Source organism: Alligator mississippiensis, chromosome 4, assembly GCF_030867095.1.
Source record: "Alligator mississippiensis isolate rAllMis1 chromosome 4, rAllMis1, whole genome shotgun sequence".
Taxonomy (NCBI): Eukaryota; Metazoa; Chordata; order Crocodylia; family Alligatoridae; genus Alligator; species Alligator mississippiensis.
The window spans coordinates 164,500,408-164,522,258 of record NC_081827.1 but is presented as its reverse complement, the minus strand read 5'-3'; the positions used below and the strand labels follow the sequence as shown (position 1 = coordinate 164,522,258).

At 47.0% G+C, this 21,851-nt stretch overlaps 1 protein-coding gene across 4 annotated transcripts in view; it reads left to right on the top strand.

Annotated features, from left to right (window-relative positions):
• WIPF2 (WAS/WASL interacting protein family member 2) overlaps positions 1 to 21,783 on the top strand; it is a 29,040-nt gene extending 7,257 nt beyond the window's left edge. For 2 of the 4 annotated variants that reach the window (XM_006270783.4, XM_019476932.2), the window contains exons 2-8: positions 6,234 to 6,361; positions 7,948 to 8,080; positions 8,700 to 8,816; positions 9,895 to 10,557; positions 12,656 to 12,865; positions 15,539 to 15,640; positions 18,424 to 21,783. In XM_006270783.4, coding sequence (XP_006270845.1) covers positions 6,299 to 6,361; positions 7,948 to 8,080; positions 8,700 to 8,816; positions 9,895 to 10,557; positions 12,656 to 12,865; positions 15,539 to 15,640; positions 18,424 to 18,464 — 1,329 coding nt within the window. In that variant the 5' untranslated portion in view covers positions 6,234 to 6,298 and the 3' untranslated portion in view covers positions 18,465 to 21,783. Of the gene's footprint in view, positions 1 to 2,010; positions 3,408 to 6,233; positions 6,362 to 6,956; positions 7,079 to 7,947; positions 8,081 to 8,699; positions 8,817 to 9,894; positions 10,558 to 12,655; positions 12,866 to 15,538; positions 15,641 to 18,423 lie in introns of those variants that run through there. The other 2 variants (XM_014604737.3, XM_014604738.3) reach the window with 2 other exon arrangements.
• The last annotated feature ends 68 nt before the right edge of the window (positions 21,784 to 21,851 follow it).

Here is a 21,851-nt window from a genome sequence, read left to right as displayed (position 1 = left end):
ATGTCTCCTGATGTCCAGCCTGAATCTTCTCTCTAACTTAGATCATAATTGGATCATAGATAGTTGTTAAGAAGTCACTTTTATTTGACCCTTTGGCTGATAACTTCAATCAGACAGAAGACTCTGGGGTCCTCTCCTCCTTGTGCAGCGTGTTGTATTGCTTGAGGTTTGGGCAGCATGATCTGTTGTGATCCCAGTTATAGGGCCATGCTCTAATGACTAGAAAGCCCCTGCTTCCATCTCTATTTTCCAGTCTCAGCAAAATGATCAATAGATTTTTTTTCTCTCTTTTTTTTTTTTATGGCAGCAGGCCATTAAGAAAAGTCATCTTGTCAGCTTCCTTGGCATGTTATTCACCCCATCCCTCCCCCAGCCCCCTCTCTTCCTCCTCCCTGGATTTTTTGGGGAGAGGAGGGCAAAGGGAATGTGTCAGCTCCAGAAGGAGGGGCTCTTCCCGCCTGCTGGGTCCTCATTTCCTTAGTGTCATGCCAGGATTCCTTGATGCTGATTAAATGTTTCCTTTGCTAAAAAAGCCTGGTTAAGATTGATGGAAAGCTGTTGACAAGGAGCCAGGTGCTGCTGTCTCCCAATGACAGACAGCTCCTGCTGCAGTCCGGAGGGGCAGTCTTGCTCTATAGAACGCTGTTAAATTTGGCCCCAGTGTATCAGAAACCTTGAATTCAAGGTTTTGTTAAAAATGAATCGTCGTTGACCGGGGATCATTAATAATTCACAGCGCGTGCCTGAATCCTGCAGGGCTGACATGTGTCTGTCTGTCTGCACGCAGAGCTGGACTGTCTCACTGAGATGCCCAAATTGAGATGGCAGTTCAGTCTCTCAAAGCAGTTCTGAGCCCATTTTAAAAGCTTGGATGACTTTACATCGAGATGGCTGGGTCTTTTCAGAATCAATTAGTTATGTAGCAGTGTCAGCAGGGTTTAAGTTGCTGCTCCAGAAATGCAGAGAATCAAGAACACTGAACTTCAGAGGGCTGGATCTGACTGTAACACTAAGTCCAGGATTTGGGAGATTTTGCAGGAGGGAGGGAGAAGGGAAGGATTGGGGGGCAGGGGGAGGATTTTTTTTTTTTTTTTTTTTAAGTAGGCTAAACTTGTAAATAGTTGAGAAACAAAGTACTGTGTAGCTACATCCTGCAGTCAGACATCAGAAGGATTGTAAATTCCGCTTGATCTGCAGTTCAAAGCCATTGCCTCCCTGAGGAAGAAATGCTTCATCTTGATTTGCAAATGCAAAATAGCCATGGAAACAGTGTAATAATAAAAATAAAGTACCCAGTTCCCGCTGGAAGGCAAGGAGACATGCTCATGTCATTTGAAGGTCGTTGTGGCCTGTCCCATAGGTCTTAAAAGCATCAGAAAGTCCCAGTTCTTTGATAGAAAACAGTCTGCTTGCAGCAATAAAGACTTAAAGGTGTCTGGAAAATACAGCCTGTGCTTCCAGCATGGGTTTGATCTGAGTGTAGACCTGCCTAGATAACACTTAACTGGTTGCTAAAATCCAATGGCTTGATGACAATTCGGCCTTATAAAGACTCTTCTTTGCACAGTTGGGCTGTTGAACATAAAAATGGGTTTAGGTGGAGGGTAGAGAAAAGCCTTGTTTTTAAGCACCGTAGAAATGATTTGCAACTGAGCACTTCTGCTTTAGGCGAGTAGGCAGGTGAACTAGAGTTTGCTCTTGTTTGTACTTGGGACACAAACCAAGTTTTGAATAATCAGTCTAAAATGTCTCCATTAAAGGTAGCTTTCAGCATGGGTATCTTGCTTCATTAAACACTCATTTAGTGTTCTAGGTTGTGGTGTTAAGAAAGCAGAAAAGATGCTTTTCAATTTTTAATTTAAAAGGCAAATTCAACTGCATATCCTCCCATCTCTGCTTTCTCTGTTTATCATGCTTTGATGTCTTCAGTGCCTTTTGCATGCTCTCCTGATTTGGGTCTCTGAAATCATGTGTGTCGTGTTGTCGTTCCTCCTCCCCCCCCCCCCCCAAAAAAAAAAATTCAAAAACCAACAAAATGGAGGCTAAGCTGCAAGAGCATGCAAAACACTTGAACTTGAATACCTTGTTTTGTATATTAAAAAATCCTTGGTAATAAAGAAAAAAAGAGAAGAAATGCAGAGAGAAATCAGCTGTCTAAACAGCAGTGTTTTGAAAGGGCACAGTTTCCATAAGGACAAGCTGAGTATTGAAGGGTCTGTAAGCCTTACCAGAAGAAATTCTTGTATATTCAGGGGTTTAAATGTCTGCACATCCTTAATCTCTATCAGCTACAACTGTCTTCACAAAACAAAAGATCTGTGCTTTATTTTGTGGTCTCTGATAGATTATTTCAGCATCTTTTTGGCTAATTTCTCTCAGGCTGATGTCATCATGTTGCGATAGTTGTTCTTATCTTATTGACTAGTCAAGGTCAGTGACTTTGTTTTAAAATTACCTTTTGCCAAGTTTGTTGATCCATAATGTGAACTGGACCACACTGTAAAATGAAGCTATGGGTATATTAGAAATCTGTCTTTCCTTCATCCCTGAGCTATGTTAGCTTGGACTCTTCCTGGTTTTATTCTTTTAGCTAAAACCTTGATTTGAATGCTGATTTCAGCATACCAGACTTGCGTGAGACATGTACAAGGAAGAAAAAGCTACTTGGCCTTCCTTTTAAAACACACATCTGAGTTATGTGACTTCCTCTTTCTTCCCATGGTCACTGTGACTAAATTGTCTTGCAGGGTTTCCCTCTGTCTTTTCCACTGATCAATAGTATGTTCTTGGGTGTGCACAATGTTGCTTCCATCTCAGCTGGGGTCTTTGGGACTGACAGGGCCTTTACAATTGGCACCTCTCAAAATGCAAGTGAAAGTAAGGAGAACCAAAAAGAAACATTATCATGTACCTGGGGAGATTTTTTTTTTTTTTCTGGCATTGCAATGTTTCCAGCAAGATACTGAACCTTGTTGTGCCTTCAGATTAGATCTATCATGATGGCTCTGTAACAGTCAATGTTCTGGGGTGCAGTTTTACTAATGTGATGCTTTTCAAGAGGAAATCTGGTGCCAAGCAAAGACTTCCTAGTACATCTAGCTGAATCGCGAATCTCCTTACCTGGCACATGCTTCTCAGCTGTACCCTGTGATTTGCTAAAGCTGTTGAAATACCAACATGGACTTGGCTCCCTCCGATGGGAGGGGAAGGCAAACTGCAATCCTGCTATGAAATCATAATGCTTTACTTGTGACATCACAATCACTGCTGTGGCAATATGCTGCACAGTCACATCTACGAGAGCAGGATTTTGCCACAGGATGCAATAGAAGCATAAAGAATGAGGCCAGAGGAAAGAACAGTTCTGTTCAAACACCTCTACCACGGCATGGCTGACTCCCAGATAAGTATGTACTGTTACCTTGTGGAGTTTCTTTTTCTGATCTGCCCTGGGAGGAAAGTTCCCATCTCTCTGTGTGTAATCTCTTACTCCAGTTCTTGGCTGTTTGTGCAAATTAGTATTTGTAAAGGAATAATTTTTGAGCGAGTCCGGGGTCTTCCTGCCTTTCTTGTGTCCTTGTGATAAGGTATTTAGCAGAATTTGTGGATCTGTTGGAATCTGATAGTCTGTGCCTTGAGGTCTTAATTGAGAGCAGACTATGCCAGCTGCCTCCAAAGGACAGTTGTAGTCTGGAAGAGGGCTAATGTAACTGGGCTGTAGACACAGCTTTGTGTTGCGTGTAAATAAAGACCCTTGATAGCCAAGAGGACCGTGTCGGTTGAGGTAGTTTTGTATGTACATTTGTTATATAGTTTTGCAGACTACTACAAGTGACTGTGATTTGAAAGAGACTTGGAGATGAGTTGTTTCTCCTAGTATCTTCTTTGTCTGTCTTGGGCTATAATTTGTGCAAGGGCAGTTTCACTCCTTGTCCAAGTGAGTCTTTCACGCAACAGCATAAGGCACCTACTTTAAGTGATCTTGAAGCCACAAAAATTCCCTGTTAGACTCTGGGGCAGGGAGAGACTTTTGACTCTCTGAATCTGCTCATTTTACGTTAGAGATAGTAAGTCAGTGTTCGATCTGACCTCGCTCATTTGCTCTGACTGAATGTTACCAGTTATTGTGGAAGAAAATGGATGTGGTTTTAAAGAAAAACCTCTGATCCATTTGATTAGGTTTTGTTTTGACCAATGTCACATACTTGCTGCATTGCTAATGTGTACTCAAGTTTATCTTGGAAATAACAAAGATTTATTAGAAGCTGTCTTTGCAGTGTCTACTCTTCAGCCTTTGAGAGGTTTGTAGCCACTAGAATTAATCTCTGGTTTATGATTAGCAGGATTTTGCTGTCTCATTACACTTCATGACACCCCCTTGGTCTGGTAGGGTCAGGGACCTGAAGGCAGCACCTTTTAAATGTAACACAATGTTGCTGCTATCCGATGTCTCTGGTGTAAGACTTTCCTTTCTAATATTGTTTAAGCAGCTTTGTCTAAGGAGACCTAGTGTCTTTTCTTCTTATCCTGCTGTGTGTGGTTTTCCTCCTCTACCTAACTTTGCCTGGAGCACACATCTCTTGCTTTGCATGCCAGTCTTCCCATCGATCACATTCCAGTCCCGTGAGGCATTGCTGTTTTGAGATAGTTCTAGTTTTTGTAATTCTACATTGTTGCATTCATGGCTCAGACAGGTATCTGTCTTGTGATCTGCTGGTGATTCAGAGACTTGTTCCTGTGTCTACTTCCTCCATCTAAATGTTTAATTTGTGATAGAAACTGGTTTGTTCAGGTTTACTTAAATACCAGGTTATACAAAGTCCAAGCAGCTACAGAATGTCCTTGTGCCTGTTACAGCGTGCTGGGTAAGCTCTAGTTTAGGACACCTGTATTTCATGCATTAGTTGGATGGATTAAAACTGATTAGATTCACTATTGGGGAAAAACTTGTGTATATGAGGAGTTCAGGCTGTGAAATAACTGAGTGTCTCGGCTTGAAAGTAACTTAGAGGTAGGGCCTTATTCTCAGGTATTTATGGGGTCATTTATGTTGGCTGCTTCAATGGGATTGGAACTGCTTTGGAAAATCTGGATGTTGGTGCTTATTTGTCAAGGACGGGAGACTGCAGTAATGAGTCATGGGTACAAGCTATAGGTCCCTTCCATCTTGGCTTTGTGTCCTTTGTGCAACAGAAAATTTAGCTACACTTATGGTCAGGAATGCACCTCAAAGATGTATAGTGTTGGCTTTTTTTTCTTTCTTCTTAACACCAAAGGGGTTATGACTGTTCAATCCCTGTGCCAGCAGCCATGCTCCTGGTGCCAACAAGGAATCCAGATTGATGGGCTGTAGGATTGAGGTAACTGGTTTGTTTTTCTCTCTAGAATGGGATGACTAAGTTAAAAACTAAGTGAATTTTGGACACATTCCAGCCTTTGCTAGTCGTATGCTTTATTTTTTGTGTCAGTCTGTCCACATTCAGGACTTCAACACTGGCCCAAATATCAGGCTGGAAGACTTCTGGTTAGCAGGTCCCACCAATTCCTGTGAGCAAGGAGGAGCTGCTGGCTAGATGTGCTGGCACCAGTCACCACTTAGGGAACTTTGTTTCCAAGATCAACACTTTGTACTAGCTAGGAGGAAGCACTCCAACCTGACAGCTGTTGTTCTGAGATCCAAGTCAGTCACCAAGGCCTTGTCTGTTATACACCTTTGGGTGGCTTTGTTACAAGAGCTGTGCTGTTCGGGCAGCAGTGCACCCTGGGAAGCACCAGCTGGTAAAGGGGGAAGCACAGGCGTCTCTGTGCAGGTGGTCCAGCGGCAGAAGTCTCCTATGACATGTGAAGCAAGCATTGGTCTGTTGGCAGGGGGCAGGAGTTCCTGTCACTATGAGGGACTTACAGGAGCACTTGAGGTTCTGCCTGCAGCACCCGAGTTTGGCTGGCAAAACTGGGCAGTGTGGGCCAGGCCCAAGGTTCCCTCTCCTTTCAGAGTGGTGCTGACCACTGTAGATGGCTGCCTGTGCAGTGTCCGGCTGGAAGTGCTGTGTGGGCTCTGGCGCTGTCTCTGTCCTCTGTGGAATGCCAGCAATGCCTGGTCCCCGAGCTGGGGTGTTCTGGAGAATGCTGCCCACTTGGGCCAGCTCCCTCGCCTGCTGTTGTACTCCCACTGTCATGTAGCTGCAGTGGCCAGTCTTTCATGTTCTGCTAACCAGCTCTCTCCCACCCTACAGGTATATGAGTGGGCAGTGTTTTCTCGTACCCTAAGAGGCCCAAGCCAGCAGGCAGCGGGGAAAGGATGCCCATACCGCCGCCCCCTCCACCCCCACCTGGCCCCCCTCCACCTCCCACCTTTAACCAGGTAAGGTGCTTCTCTCTGTGTGGCTGCTGGCTACTTTACTCCTCTCACTTGGCATGCTTTCTTCACAGCCACATCACCCAGAGAAGCTTGAGAGAGTTTAGAGGAGAGCCACACACATAATCGGAGGACAGGAGAATAGGCACTATGAAAAGAGGCTGAGAGCCATGGGATTCTTCAGCCTGGAAAAGTGCGGGCTCAGGGGTGACCTGGTGGCAGCCTATAAGTACATCGGGGTGTACATCAGGGTCTGGGGGAACATCTGTTCACCAGAGTGCCCCAAGGGATGACAAGGTCCAAGGGTCACAAACTCCTCCAAGACTGTTTTAGGCTGGACATAAGGAAAAACTTTACTGTTTGAGCCCCCAAGGCCTGGTATAGGCTCCCTCCAGAGGTGGTGCAGGCACCTACTCTGGACTCCTTTAAGAAGCATTTGGATGCTTACCTTGCTGGGATGCTCTGACCCTAGCTGACTGTCCTGCCTTTGGGGCAGGGGGCTGGACTTGGTGATCTCCCGAGGTCCCTTCCAGCCCTAATGTCTATGAAATCTGTGAACCCCTGACTTAGATGCTGTAGATTATTTCACTGCCTTCCTCAGAATGCAGGACCTTGCTATGACCATGGTTAAGTCATCTTGCTCTTCAGTGCTGCTGTTTCCCTGCCTGTGTGATGGGGATGAATCCTGTGAGGATTAGTGAGTGCCTACATGCTGCTCAGAAGGTATCATACACTATGAAAGAGCCTGTTAATTAGGTCGCTCCCTGGGTGCACAATCCTGATCTGGCCCCGTTTCACTTATACCCCTGGATGTTCCATCGTGGTCAGCAGAGCTCCCTGTTAGCTGTAAACGGCATGACTAAGTGCTACAAGTGTCCCACTGGCAGAGCTGCTGGCTTGAGGCCAAATCTTTCTTGCCACTGAATTCTAAAAGCATCTCAGGACTGGGGGAGGAGGAGAGGCAGTTGGGAGCAATTAGCGGGGGACTAAACTCCAGCTCATCAGCACTGCTGTCTCTTGTAAGAGACAGTGCCTCCCCCAAAGCCAACCCCACTTGAGTACCAGGGAATAGAAGGCTCCTAGAGAGGACTGCGATGCTGAGCTAGATTTGATCCCTGTGATCTTTGTGTTACTGTGGTCTGGCTCTGACCCTCCCCCCATCCCCTTCGTCCCTCCTCAGTGGCTCCAAAGGGGCCCCACTCTCACAAAGCCTTTGTTCATCTAGCTGAGATGTGGCGCTGTAAGGCAAGGGAGGACTGTGGCCTAGTTTTGGTTGTCAGTGTCAGCGATGTATTAGGAATTTTGGGATTCTCCCTTGTGCCTCCCTTTGGGGCTGCAACATTGGGGGTTACTTGATGAGAATAGAAGAACTGGACTGACTCTGTTTCCCAGCTGGAAAGGGGAGTTTGGGGGTGTGTGGAAACAGTGTGGTTGGCACAGCTAGAGGGTCATGGCAGGTACTGGGGATACTTAGCTGGCAGAGGAGGTAGGAGTTACACTGGAACTTCTCATAAACCCATTTGATGCATTGGGAGGGCTGAGAGAGTATTGGCATTGACCTGTTTCTCTCCTGACACTTCTTTCATTTCAAGGCAAACACAGAGCCCCCAAAGCTAAGCAGAGAGGAGCAGCGAGGGAGGGGAGCCCTGCTGCAGGATATTTGCAAGGGGGCCAAGCTAAAGAAGGTGACGCAGATCAGTGACCGCAGCGCCCCTGTCCTTGAAAGTAAGTACCTGACCCCAGGTGTCTCCACTGTCTTGGGTCCCAGTTCTCACATGGAAGATGATGACCTCAAAGTCCTCCTGCATCCATTGGGAATTTCAGTCCCTGTGGTGCTGCTTGTGCCTGGCAAAGCTGTTCCTTTTGAGACTACAGCCCCCCGGTATGCTTCCACAAACTCTAAAGTGGTTTCCTACCAGCTTCCCTTTATAGAGACTGATGATAGAAAGAGTTATTCAGCGTTGGCCTTATGGGCTTGTTCAGTAAAATACATACTTCTTTGTAGATCTGTGGGGGGCTTTGTGGTGGCACCAAGTTTCATTCCCTGAGTCCAGATGCACCTTGGAGCTGTTTAAGTCGGTGCTGAAGACACAAGACAGCATGCAAAAAGGCTTTCTCTTTCTGCACAGCAGTGGGTGTCGCTATGAGCAGCACAGCTCTAACTCCTTTACACCTGATGTTACCTGATCTCTCAGTCAGGCATGTGTTACATCTGCCACACAGGCACTTTCAGTTCAGGCTGTGATGGGGAAACAGGCCACCAGAAAAAAAACCTGCCCTAGGGAGGGGATTGAATTAGCAGGGGATTTGCAGCAGAAGCAGAGATACAATCCTCTCATTTCAGAACCCAAAGGCGGTGGTGGCAGCTCTGGCTCCAGTTCGGCAGCGCTCCAGCCAAAGGGAGGCCTCTTTCAAGGTGGAGTCCCCAAGCTCAGGCCTGTAGGAGCCAAGGACAGCTCAGGTATCCAGGAAATTACTCTCTAGCAAGGGTCCTACTTTGGGAAGTGTCTGGCTCTGTTGCTCATGTTCTGCAGGGCTTGGGGTCTGGGGCAGCATACTGTTGTTACTGCTTGTTTCAGTGCTGGCTTGGAAGCCTCAGCTTATTAGGCCTGGTACTTTGTTGTTTCTGGAGCAACTGCTAAAACATGTGCTGCCCTGCCCTTGCTGCTAAATGGCTCTTGGAAAGGGGCTGCTGTAATCTCGGAGCTGGGGTATTGTCTCCCCTTTTTCCCCCCTGTGGATTCACCAACATGACAGAATGAGGAGCAATGGTCTCAAGTTGCAGTGAGGGAAGTTTGGGTTAGATACTAGGAACAACTTTCTTACTAGGCGTGTAGTAAAGCATTGGAACAGGCTACCCAGAGAGGTTGTAGAATCTCCATCCTTGGTAGTTTTGAAGACCCGGCTAGACAAAGCCTTGGCTGGGATGATCTAGTTGGGGATGGCCCTATTTGAGCAGGGGGATGGACAAGATGACCACCTGAGGTCCCTTCCAACCCTCATTTTTATGATTCTGTGTTGGAACAAGGAGGAAAGCGGTGCCCATTTTTGATGCCTCTCCTATCTGTAACCTCAAGTAAGCCACCTCTGTCTGGGCTTGTTTCCCCAGCTATAGAGTAGAAATAACTTGCTTCCTGAGGATATTGGCAGACTTGATCTGTCACTGTCTGTCTAGTGCCTTTCAAATGGACCTGCAAATTGACGAATGGGACTTCTCAACATACATCTGTGGGTAAACTTGACCTTTGGGGAACTTGGGTTGTGAAGTCCTGGTTTAGAGGTAGGTGGCACGTGGACAGGAGCTGTGCCCTGTCTCTGCCTCCACTGTACGCATTCTGTTATGCTGTCCTCATCCTCCAGTGAGTAGAGCAGGTGAGCCATACTAGGCTTTGTGGTGGATTCCTGCGGTGGCATCAGTGACCCTCTCAGGACTAAGATGAGTCTTTAGATTCCATCCCTCTCTTCCCCGAACACAGCCCTCAGCCAGGATTTAGCACTTTCACCTGCTTGCATATAACCCAGGTATCTATCTGTTGCAGATGGCTCCTCTGGCAAGCCATCCCTGCAAGTTCCTGGCTCCAGATCAGCTGCACCGCGGCCTCCAGTGCCTGCCAGCAATAGCCGACCTCACGATGATTCTGACAGCAGCCGGGCTTCCCCTCCAGAGCTTCCACGGATGCAGAGACCTTCCTTGCCGGACCTCTCCCGGCCCAACAGTGCTGGCAGCACTGGCATGAAACACAGCTCCTCTGCCCCTCCACCCCCGCCACCAGGACGCCGAGCTAATGCACCTCCCGCCCCACCTCCCATGCACAGCAGCAAGGCACCTTCTTACAACCGGGAGAAGCCATTGCCACCAACACCAGGACAGCGGCTCCCCACGAGCCGAGATGGACCCCCAGCCCCTCCTCCCATCAAGCCGCCTCCTTCCCCAGTCAACGTCCGAACGGGGCCAAATTCTCAGAACCAGTCTCTGGCTCCTCCGCCACCCCCCTATCGGCAGCCTCCAGGCGTCCCCAATGGTCCCTCTAGTCCTACTAATGAGTCAGCCCCTGAGCTACCACAGAGACACAACTCTTTGCATAGGAAGACTGCAGGTCCTGTTAGGGGCCTGGCACCACCTCCGCCCACTTCAGCTTCCCCATCTCTACAGAGCAATAGACCCCCTCCACCAGCCCGAGACCCTCCAAGCAGAGGAGCAGGTAAGAGCCCTTCTAGCGCGTTCTCATCAATAGACTTGCACTGGGTATCCAGATGGGGAGTTGCTGTTTGCAGCTGGCTGATAAGAAGCTCCTGAATGCTGACCTTAGGGTGCTCGTCCTTAGAAGGGGATGTGGTAACCCTCTGGTAGGACTGACTGGAGTATGCTAGAGTAAGAGGCTTGGCTTGCAGTAGGATTTAAAGCACTACCTCTTGATCTTTAACTGCTTCCTACTTCCAACCCTATGGCTTATCTTGCTTGTGGTCTCAGCCCCTACCCCTAAATATTCCCAGTGCCAGGCTGCTCCACGCAGGCTGGCTCCCACATGGGAAGCAGAGCTACATTTACATTGTGCTTGCATCCTAGCTAATTAGTTCTCATTCTGCTGTGCCCTGTGTCAGAGCTTGTGTGTAGCATTAGATCAGAACCACTGAGTGTTGTGTAAAGCAGTAGGGGGGCAATCGGATGCCTCCTGAAAGCAGTGTTGAGTTGGGCACGTTCTTCGAGATCCTGTTTTAGCCTCCAAGTGGGATGTGTTCAGTTCAGACTGTGGCCTCGGGTGTCTGATTAGCTACAGCAGCAGAGGATTCAGGTTACATCTGATGTGGAATAAAGGCTATAAACCAAGTGGAAACCTCAGAGCCTGCCACAGCTGGGGCAGGGGTGGGGGATGGAAAGGTTGGTATCTGTCTGTCAGGTTCATCAAGAGAGCTAAGATGCCCTGTGTATCTGATTGCAGACTGTCAGTTTTCTCCTGCAATCCTGGCCCTTGCTTTAGACTGGGATGTATTCTCACAGAGGTTCTTGACTGACTTCCCAGATGGTTACTGCAGTTGTAACTTCTCAAGGATAATTTTCAACCTGTGGAATCAGGACTCGAGCGAACATTTAATTTTAAAGCACTTGCTGTTCTGTCTTTGGTGTCCTAGCTGCTTCCCTCGTCCACTTCTCCATAGCCAGCCAAACATTAATGTTGGTGCAGCCCTTGGATATGGGAAAGCATAATGCTGGTATTTATCCTCCCTTCCAAAGACGCAGGCCTGGGGTTCAGCATTAAACTGCAGCTCCAACTTGGTCATCTGCCAGTTCTGGGAATCCTTCCGGCCCTGCCAGAATCCCTCGATTGAGTTACAGCTCAGTATCTGTTGCATTATTCTGCATGTAATTAGCCTAATTAGGAACATGAGCTGCAAATTCATTTTGTCATGGAAGCTGGGCAGGGGTGATTTAAAAACATTAGAAATGCTCCAAGCCCCAGGGAGGATTTTCCTTGTAGTTGCTTCCTGAGCGCCTGGTCCATGTATTCTCTCACAGCCATATACCTACTGTGTGCTGCACTGGAAGCTCAGCTTACACAAGGGGTGTGGGTTTTGGGCCCTAGTTATGCTGACTCTGAAATAGTCACAACTTGGAGAAACCATGGAGTGTGGCTCTGAGCTGCCCAGAGGGATGTAAGGGGGGGGGTTACATCTGCCATTTTGCACCATTCCCTGTCTACCAGGCTGTTTCTTCCACGAGAGGGTTGGGAAACCGTCTTGCTGCAGACGCATAAACAAGCCAAGGGAGGTTGTAGTTGGGGAAGCACCATTGCTGGAGACAGTAAAGAGAGCAGAGCACTAGAGCGCTGTTAGGGGAGCAGGCCTGCCCACACAGGGTCAGCCACCACCAGTATTGTCTGCTTATGGCTGCTGTTCACCTGGAAGTGGGAATCCTCTGTCTGCTGGAAAGTAGGCGGACACGTCTAATGTGGTGTGCAGAGACTGGTAGCTTTGCCCTTGTTGCTGATGGGGGAGGGAGAGAATGCATGAAGCTAAGGAGCGGGGATGTCTGTTAATGCGTTGAGTTAAGAGCAGAAAAGGGTGTTGTGCTGGGGTTCGGTGCATGGACTGTGCGGGTGGATCTGGGCAGCTTTCCTGACTGAGCAGTGATGGCACAGCCCCTGAGGACTCCCAAGGGGTGTTAGTGTTCTCTGGCACACTTGAGCAGGTTTCCTCCACAGTACTCCCAGTCTTTCCCCCTACTCCTTCCCCCTGCTATCCTCATGGCTGGTAAAGGAGGCTGTTGTGGGTCTGTACTGATCCCCTTGGTTTCTTTTGCAGCCCCACCCCCCCCGCCCCCAATGATCCGGAATGGTGGTCGAGATGCACCTCCTCCCCCACCACCGTTCAGGATGCATGGGTCCTTAGATCCTCAGAGCCGAGGAAAACCCCCACCCCCACCTACGAGGACACCAGCTGGGCCACCCCCACCCCCTCCACCGATAAGAAATGGGCACAGGGAGTCCGTCTCCACAGCAAGGTCTTTCTTGGGTAAGTACAAGTCTTCTGCACGGTACGCGCTTCATATTCTGAGCATCCCTTTTACAGACCAGAGCTCCCACAGTGCAGGGCTGGCCGGGCTGTGAAGAAGTTGCTATTCTTATAGGTCCTGTGTAAACAAAGCACGAGCGTCTTGGAGCAGCAGCTCCTGAAGCCTCTTGTGTGGATCTGAGGCTCTCCCGGCATCTCTAGCACTTGTAGAGCGGCATACCTGGCATTATCTTATCTCTTAGCTGGCATTTCTGCCTTGAGTATGCTGGGCCCAGAGATTTTATAATGCTCTCTGGGCATCCGTCCCTACTTCAGCATCTCCAGACTTTCTGTTATGGAAGGGCTATCAGAGGAGCACTGTCTACCCACCTCCATCCACTACTCTCTTTTGGTAAACCCCCATCCCCCCGCAGGGCAATATCATTCTTCCTCTTCCCCCTCTTAACAATGAATTCTTATCCTATCAACATGTTCCTCATGTCCTGGGTAGCTGCTACCAGGGTGGCTTACGAACATAACCCTCCTAAATGACAGTGCCCATGCAGTTATGTTGATTATGTCATTTTCAGAGTCTGAGGAGGGGTGGGGTGAATTGCTCATTGACTGAAATGAACTGCCTGCACTTAACAATTCCTGTGTAAAGGGGAAGCCTTCCATTCCCTGGGCATCTATGTCTTTCTAACATGCTATGGAGTGGTGAAGCTGCTGGAAATCCTACTTCTGTGGAGCAGTGGATGTGCTGCGCCTCACACAGGAGTGCAGGTGCTGGCATGCGTCCTGTGCATGCTCTGGTAGGACACACATGTGCTATGGTCTGATGGAAGTTATGGTGACCCATGCTTTGGGCCTAGACTAATTCCGCTGGAGTTGCTTGAGGATAAAGTAATCATCAAATGGAACCTGGACTTCATGACGCAGATGGCTTCTAGCAGAATGGAGCACAAGGTTGTAGGAGGGGAGACTGGGGACAGAGATGTGGGGCAGAAAATTTTCCAGTGCTTTATTTTTCTGTGGGAAATTTTCCATTTCTAAAAATTCATTGTTTCATAAAATTCATTAGTAATAATGAATGGATGCTAATACAGTATTAGGCAAGCTTGGCAGTTTCAAAGTTGCAATTAATGTTTTTCTAGTGATTATCCCTAGGAACTGTGCAAGAGTATATATATGTTTTATTGATAAATACACTCGCATAATAATCCAAACCAAAAATCAAGTTGTGAATTCACCTAACTGGCTGTGCAGGTCAAATCAAAACCAAATGAAAGCACTGCTAAGGTTGTTTCTATTTCTCAAAATCTCTTGCTTCTGGAGAATCAGTCAGAAGCACAATTAGTGAAGAAGATGCATTGTGATAAGTTGCCCTTGCCCATAGACTCATTGGTTAAAAACCGTCCTTTAGCAAAAGAGAATGTGATGCAACTAGTTCTGAATGAGATTTCCTCAATCTGATTCTGGAATGGAACTAATAAGTAGTGCAAGTGATTCTACAGATAGTGACAGTGAAACTGGAGGTGCTGCAGTGACCTCAGCGGAAGCAAATTAAACTCTGTTGAAGTAGATGAGTGGACAACCACAGCATATCATGCATAGTTCTTTGCGTGTGCTAAAATTAGTGTGTTATCAGTTTTCAGTGCCTTTGTTTTTCCTTAAATTTAAACAAACAATGTAAGGGGGAAGTACATGCTATTGTGTATTGTTTTTACATTTTTACAAGTATTTCAATGAAAATTATTTTTTTTTCCACATAAAGCTTTGAATTTGTTTGAATATAACGTTTAAACCACATTAAGTGTGCTGTATTTAATTTTTTTCCTAATCAAATATTTCAGTTCAAATACTTGTGGCTATTGGGACATAAAATTAACATGGGGTACTTTTTTAGTTTTGTTTATTTGACTTCTATTTAGTAAACATGCTAAATCAGATCACGCTGTATTTAGGGCATTGGAAATTTTTCTGGAAAACCCACATTTCTGGCTGGGGAAGGAATATGGTCCTCTTTCAACATTTATAGGCACCAGAGCATTCACATGGTTAAGTCTAGTCTCTGCTCTGGAAGTGCAGCCATTATATGTGGGCCAGGAGCTTTGTGGGCAGTACCACAAGAGGTGGACACAGTGGGAGTGCTCCTGTGTGGGACTGTTTGGCTGCTGCCTCATTTTCTCCTGTTCCATGCTGTGCATGGGCCCTTTCCTCTGGTACCTGTTTTCTTGGGCCATACCGCCAGGTTGAAAGGGGAATATAGCCGTGTGAATGAACTGTGCCATCCCAACTGAATGCACAAGGACAGGTCCCTTTGGGTTTGTTTGTCGTAACTCGTTAGACTTCATTCCTTCACGTTTCATACTCCAGTTAAATGTTACGTGGCATGTTCCTGCTCTAGCTGAAGAGAAAAATGCAAGGGGGCAGATCTTATGAAGGACTCTGCTGATCTGGTTGTGCTTGTGGTAGGGTGGTGGGTAATTCTCCATTGATTTTTTTTTTAATTATTATTTATTATTTTTATTTATTTTATTTTTATTTTTTTTGTGGTGGGAGCAAAGCACTTCTGCAGTCTTGGCCACAACTGATGGAGCTTGTCTGAGACCTCCAGAGGACTGCACTCTATCTATTTGTTTCATCTTCCCACAACAACCTGGAGTTCACTCTTCTTTTTCCCTGTCTTTGCAGATGACTTTGAATCTAAATATTCCTTTCATCCAGTTGAAGACTTTCCTGCTCCAGAAGAATATAAACATTTTCAGAGAATTTATCCCAGCAAAAGTAACAGAGGTAAGTTGCACAGCCACTTTTGCAAACCCCATTGGCCCCTGCAGGTCCTGTGGAGGAGCCCCAGCCCACTCGATGGCCCAGGCTTTTGAAAACTTGGAAGGGAGTTAAAGCAACCCCACGTGTCTGATCGGTGATCATGGAGCCACCTATGCCACATTTGGTAGCTTGGTCTCTCACCTTTCTTTGCTCTCAATTTTCTTTCAGACTTGCTTTCCTTTCTAGCCTCCCCTCACACCCCATTCATACCTGATAGCTAAAGTCAGATGCATTCCATGGGGTGGGGCTTATAGTTCATGGCAATATTGTCCTTTGGATGTAAAATACACTTGAGAGATACTGGACTCAGTACAGCTCTCCTGTTCTCAGCCAGGCTGGCCTCCCAGCCATGCTGTAAAGCTCTTGCAAAGCTGGTATTGACTAGTGAGATGGCCATCGACCTAACTTAGTCCTGTAGAACCCCCAGAACCAGACAGTTGCCTCTTCTGTTCCTTCACCTGGGGGCAGGTGGATGTAGGTGGCTCTTTGTGAGCTTTGCATTTCTTGTCTGATGTAGTTGCATGGGGAGCCTCTGCAGGCCCAGTCCATCAAGGAGGCCATTCTTAACAGACTGGCTGATGGCAACACCCTGAGGGACAGCCAGTACGGGTTTCTTGCGGGTAGGTCATGCCTGACCAATCTCATTTCCTTTTACAACCAGATGATCTATCACCTGGACAAGGGGGAAGAGATTGATGTCATATATCTCAACTTTAAAAAAAGCCTTCGATTTGGTATCCCATGATCACCCTTTGGCAAAACTGGCCAACTGTGGCCTTGGGTCCACCACGATCCGCTGGCTGGGGAATTGGCTCCGTGGTCAGACCCAGAGGGTGGTGGTTGACGGAAGTCGATCGTCATTGTGCCCTGTGACCACTGGGGTCCCTCAAGGCTTTGTCCTTGGACCTAGTTTGTTCAACCTCTTCATTAATGATGTGGACATTGGAGTCAGAAACGGACTGTCCAAGTTTGCCGATGATACCAAACTTTGGGGTAAAGCACCCACATCTGAGGACAGGGGGGTAATCCAGGCTGACCTTGACAGGCTCAGTAAATGGGCAGATGAGAACTTGATGGTGTTTAACACTGAAAAATGCAAGGTTCTCCACCTTGGGAGGAAAAACCTGCAGCATGTCTATAGGCTCGGCAGTGCTACGTTGACTAGCACTACAGACAAGAGGGACTTGGGGGTCAGGATTGACCACAAGATGAACGTGAGCCTGCAATGTGATGCTGCAGCCAGTAAAGCGAGCAAAACGCTGGCTTGCATCCATAGATGCTTCCCAAGCAAATCCCAGGATGTCATTCTCCCATTGTACTCGGCCTTGGTGAGGCCGCAGCTGGAGTACTGCGTCCAGTTTTGGGCTCCACAATTCAAAAAGGATGTGGAGAAGCTTGAGAGAGTCCAGAGGAGAGCCACGCGCACTATCAGAGGTCAGGAAAACAGACCTTATGATGAGAGGCTGAGAGCCCTGGGACTTTTCAGCCTGGAAAAGCGCAGGCTCAGGGGTGATCTGGTGGCCACCTATAAGTTTATAAAGGGTGTTCACCAGGACCTGGGGGAATGTTTGTTCACCAGAGCACCCCAAGGGATGACAAGGTTGAATGGTTATAAACTCCTGCAAGACTGTTTCAGGCTGGACATAAGGAAGAACTTCTTTACTGTCCAAGCCCCCAAGGTCTGGAATGGCCTGCTGCCGGAGGTGGTTCAAATGCCTACTTTGAACGCCTTCAAGAGAAACCTGGATGTTTTTCTTGCTGGGATCCTATGACCCCAGCTGACTTCCTGTCCCTGGGGCAGGGCGCTGGACTTGATGATCTCCCAAGGTCCCTTCCAGCCCTAATGTCTATAAAATCTAAGTTAGAGCCCCCAGAAGGCAGTGCACTGCCCTCCTGACCCTCACCCATGCTGGGAGCTGGGATGGTAGCACCAGTAGACCAGTGCTGGGTCAGCTGAGGGGGTAATCACTTGTACAGAGCAGAATCCTCAGGGGTTTACTCCTACCTATTTTATGCCCCTCCATGGTGCCAGAGCTGGCACAAATTGGCTTTAGTAACTGCACCTCAGGGCCTGGAATTGTGCATCTGGTCAAAGCATGAAGTGCCCCCCAACATTAAGAGCCAAAGACTACTGAACTTGACCTGAACAGAAAGGTGCTGGGCAGATCAGCTGCTCATGAGCTAATTGCCTGAAGGGTTGTGAGGCACTTGGATGTCGTGTTAACATAGGTTGAAGAAGCACATTTGCTGGTCTCCTGCTCCAGCCCAGAGGAAGCTGGTGTTCTGGAGCAGCTAACATACCCTTGCCTGGCTCCCAAGGAGACTGGGATGTTGATTTTTATTGGTTTAAAAAAAAAAAAAAATGTTTAATGTAGCTTTGGAAACATAACCACTGTAGCTTTCACCTCTTTACAATGGCTGGTTCCGTAGTCACAGGAAACAAATCACAGGCTCCAGACATTAATGCATTTTGGGAACAGTAAAAATATGCTAAGTGGGCTGATTCCCAAGATGAAAGAAGCCAACAACTGTGCCAGGAAGCAGGCCTGTCCACCTCCAAGTAAATAATTCTTCAACCCCCTTTGAAAGAGTCCTGGCAGCCAGCAAGGAGACCTCTGAGTCGGGTAACTCGGCTGACCCTAGTTTAGCATTTTCCCAGCCATTCGGCTCCAGCTGGCCCCACCACCAGTTTTGCCACAAGTTCCCTGGACCTGATTCATATTAAGCCAACTTTTATTGTCTTGCAGCTACCCGTGGGGCCCCGCCTCTGCCTCCCATCCCCAGGTGAAGTCCAGCTGCAGAGTCTGGTTGTTCCTTGGCAGAGAAATGGACCTTCTTTCTTTCCTTGAATGGATTTCCCCACCCTCCCTGCCTCTTAGGAACCTGCATGAGAAGCTCCTAGTGTCTCTGTTTTTCCCAGCAGCGCAAAGAAAAAAACACACTCAGATGAACCCACCTTCTCACCTCCATCTATGCATTTCATACCTGGACAAAACAGTTTTGCAGTGGTATCTGGGTGAGTTGCATCCTCCACTTTGTAGCTGCAGATCCATGTGTCATGCTGGAAAGAAGCTTTTTGCTCCGCTCTGAAGATTCATGCAATGAGACTTTTTTTTTTTTCCCCCTGGTTCACAAAGCAATTAATGCGGAGCAGGGTAAGCCAGCCAGCATGGCAGTTTTGGGACCAGAAACCAGCTCGGTACAAGCAGTGACCCATTTGCTCCTGCCAGGGCTGGGGGAGGAACATTTGATCCTTTTTGAAGAGGGAAGTCGGGTGTAGAGGTGGTCAAAGAAAAGGAGTACGTCTTCTAAGAGTTTTTGATATTAAGAACACTATTGGATGTGAACACTACATACTAACCAGTTAAGCTAATGCTAAGAGAAGCTGGGGTGGGTGGGAGTTTAAACTGAACTGGTTACTCAAAGCCGACAAATGGCTGCTTTCTGCATGTAATACATTGAAAGGAGTGTAGGCTGATATTAAAACTGTCAGAAAAGACCATGGAGCCACTGGGCAATGGCCATCAAAGCAAATCTTTGACTGTCAGAAAGCGAAGGAAGCCATTGTAGAAAGGTGCTGAACACAGCCTTGAAATGAAGAAGCTCAGAGCTGGCAGCTGCAGCACAGTGCATAATCTGGGTGTTTGCTCTTGTCTGAGACCTGTTAGCTGGGGCTGCACCATCGTTCCTCAGGCAGTGTCTGATTACAACACACATGTTGTTGCCAGATTGCCCCCTCTCCCGCCATGGTTAATTTGACAAAACCAGTCCATCTTTCTCTTTGGATCTGGTACAGTTAACAGCTGCAGATGTCTCTGGCTCACCTCCTTGTTCAGAGACAGCCAGCAGCCTGCAGCAAAGGGAACACGCCATGTCAGGAGTGGTCAGCATAATCATACTGACAGGTTCCTGTGCGAGTGCAGTGGGGTGGCTCTGGAAAGAGAGCCTGTGACACAGCAGGTGGCAGAGCCCTCTGTGTCCTCTTAGGCCATCTCAGCTGTAAGGGCAACCTACCAAAGGCATCACACTAATTGGGGAGGTTATCTTGGTGGTAGCATTAAGAAACAAAAGGAGTTGGGCTAGATATATGGATCTGTGAGGAGGAGTGCGGTGTGGGTGAGCTGCTTGTCATGCCACAGTGAGTAGTGATAAGCAGACATCTTCACTGTAATTCTCATGAGGCCTTGCTTGGCCAAACTGATTGACTGTTTATAGGCTGCAGAATGGTTTCTAATAATACAATACCTAGCTGACGTTTTGCCTTATACACTACTTCTGTCAAACTGTTGGTACCAGACTGCTTATTATGTATATTTACTCTAATGGGGCGCGGGTTACATTAATCATAGTTACCAATCTATTTTCTATGTTGTAAAAAGCTTGTAATATAGGAGGAAGGTGGGCTTGTTGCAAGTATACTAAAATACTCACCTTTAAACCGCTTTTTTTCTATGATGATGGAAATGTATCCTTTTTAAGTTAGAACTAGGCAGCACTCATGTTGAGGAACACTGCCCAGTTAAAGGAAACTTTTGTTGTTGTGTTTTGTTTTTTTTTCTGGAGGAAAAAAAAAATCTGCCCAGCTTAGCTGGTTGGGAAGAGAAGTTAAATGCACTGTGCATTTTTGTTTAAATACATTTTTAAAAGGAAGAAATATATATACAATATATTTTTTTCCCCTGTAATGTTGGCTTCCTCAACTTGTTGATTTTTTTTGGAAGTGAAGAGGGGATTCTTTTCAGAGGGCAAAATTTAAAAAGCAAAACAGTAAACTTGATATCACATTTAAATAAAAATAAAGGTGCACGTCTGTTCAAGTAGCAAATTCTGGGCCAAAGCACTTTGATGTTAGGTGTTTATAATCTCATTGTATGTGCATTGTGGTACTTACTGCTCACCTGAAACCTGTTAGCATGTCCTTTATCATGCTGCTGTTGACAAAACCCCAACTGTTAGTGTTGTCATGGCAGCTTATCCATCACTGGGGAATGCAGGCTGAGCCAGCTTTATAGCAATGCGGAGCATTCTGCTCTACCAAACTGTGATTTGTTAAAGGATGCTGCTAACGGTACCATGCTGGGAGCTCTTAAAGGAGGTATTAAATCACCTTGGTGACTGGGTGCCAGTGGTGGGGAAGGGACAGAAGGTAGAATGTACCACTACATGCCAGTGTGATACCTTGGCCAGCTGGGCCCTGGAAAGGAGCCTAAGCAACCTTGAACCATAATCTTTCTCCAAGGAATGGTGAGAGAGAAAATAATCTGTTACAAACTTTGCAAAATGTAATGCAGGGTTTATTTTTTCTTGATTGCTTGAAATGGTGGTTCTTCAGACCAGGGTCTTTGCATACATAGATGCTGCAGCAATCAGAGGTGCTCTTGTCCACCGAGGAGCTGCATCACCTAACAAGGCCCTGCTGCAATCAGTTTGAAATCCAGACTTTGGGACCAGCCAAGAACTAAGATTCTGCCATTCTGCTGCCCAAATTCCTATTGTCTTGCATGGCTGCTGGGACAGCACCAAACAGGCATGCATCTGGGCTTCAGGGAGGCAAAAGCGAGATGGATCTTTGAAAGACCAATTGAGGTCTCTGATCAAGAATGATTGTTGAACAAGAGAGGTTTTCTCCATTTCCACTCGCCCTCATTGTGCCTTACCATGTCAAAGGCAATTTCCCTCCTTGTACTGCTTTGACAGAAGGAAATCGGTGTGCATAGTCCCCTCACTATTTTCTTCTGCTTGTTTGGTCCTATTTTAAAGTCCACTTCCTCTTGACCATCTGCAGTGCCACCAGGCTGAAGGATTCCAGTTGCCTGAGTCTTCCTTCCACTGCAGCAAATTCACAGCATGGAAGAGCTGAAGTGTTTGACATGCTGTTGTATAAATGCCCTAGACCTGACCTGTGTGTGTGTGTGTGTGTGTGTGTGTGTGGAGTCTGCATGTTAGCTGGATTTTTATAATTTATTGTATGATTATTTTTTTTTAACTTCTCCCTTGAAGGGACTCGTACTGTAGTTTGAACTCTGATCTAATTCTTTTGTATGCTTCTTCCCGTTTCACCTCCAATGCAGTTCTTTAAACCTCACTATTAAAAATAATAATCCCAATTCTTTGTCGTCATGCTTTGGACTCTGTGTTGGTTTAGAGAGATGAACTAAGGGCAAGATTTGTAAAT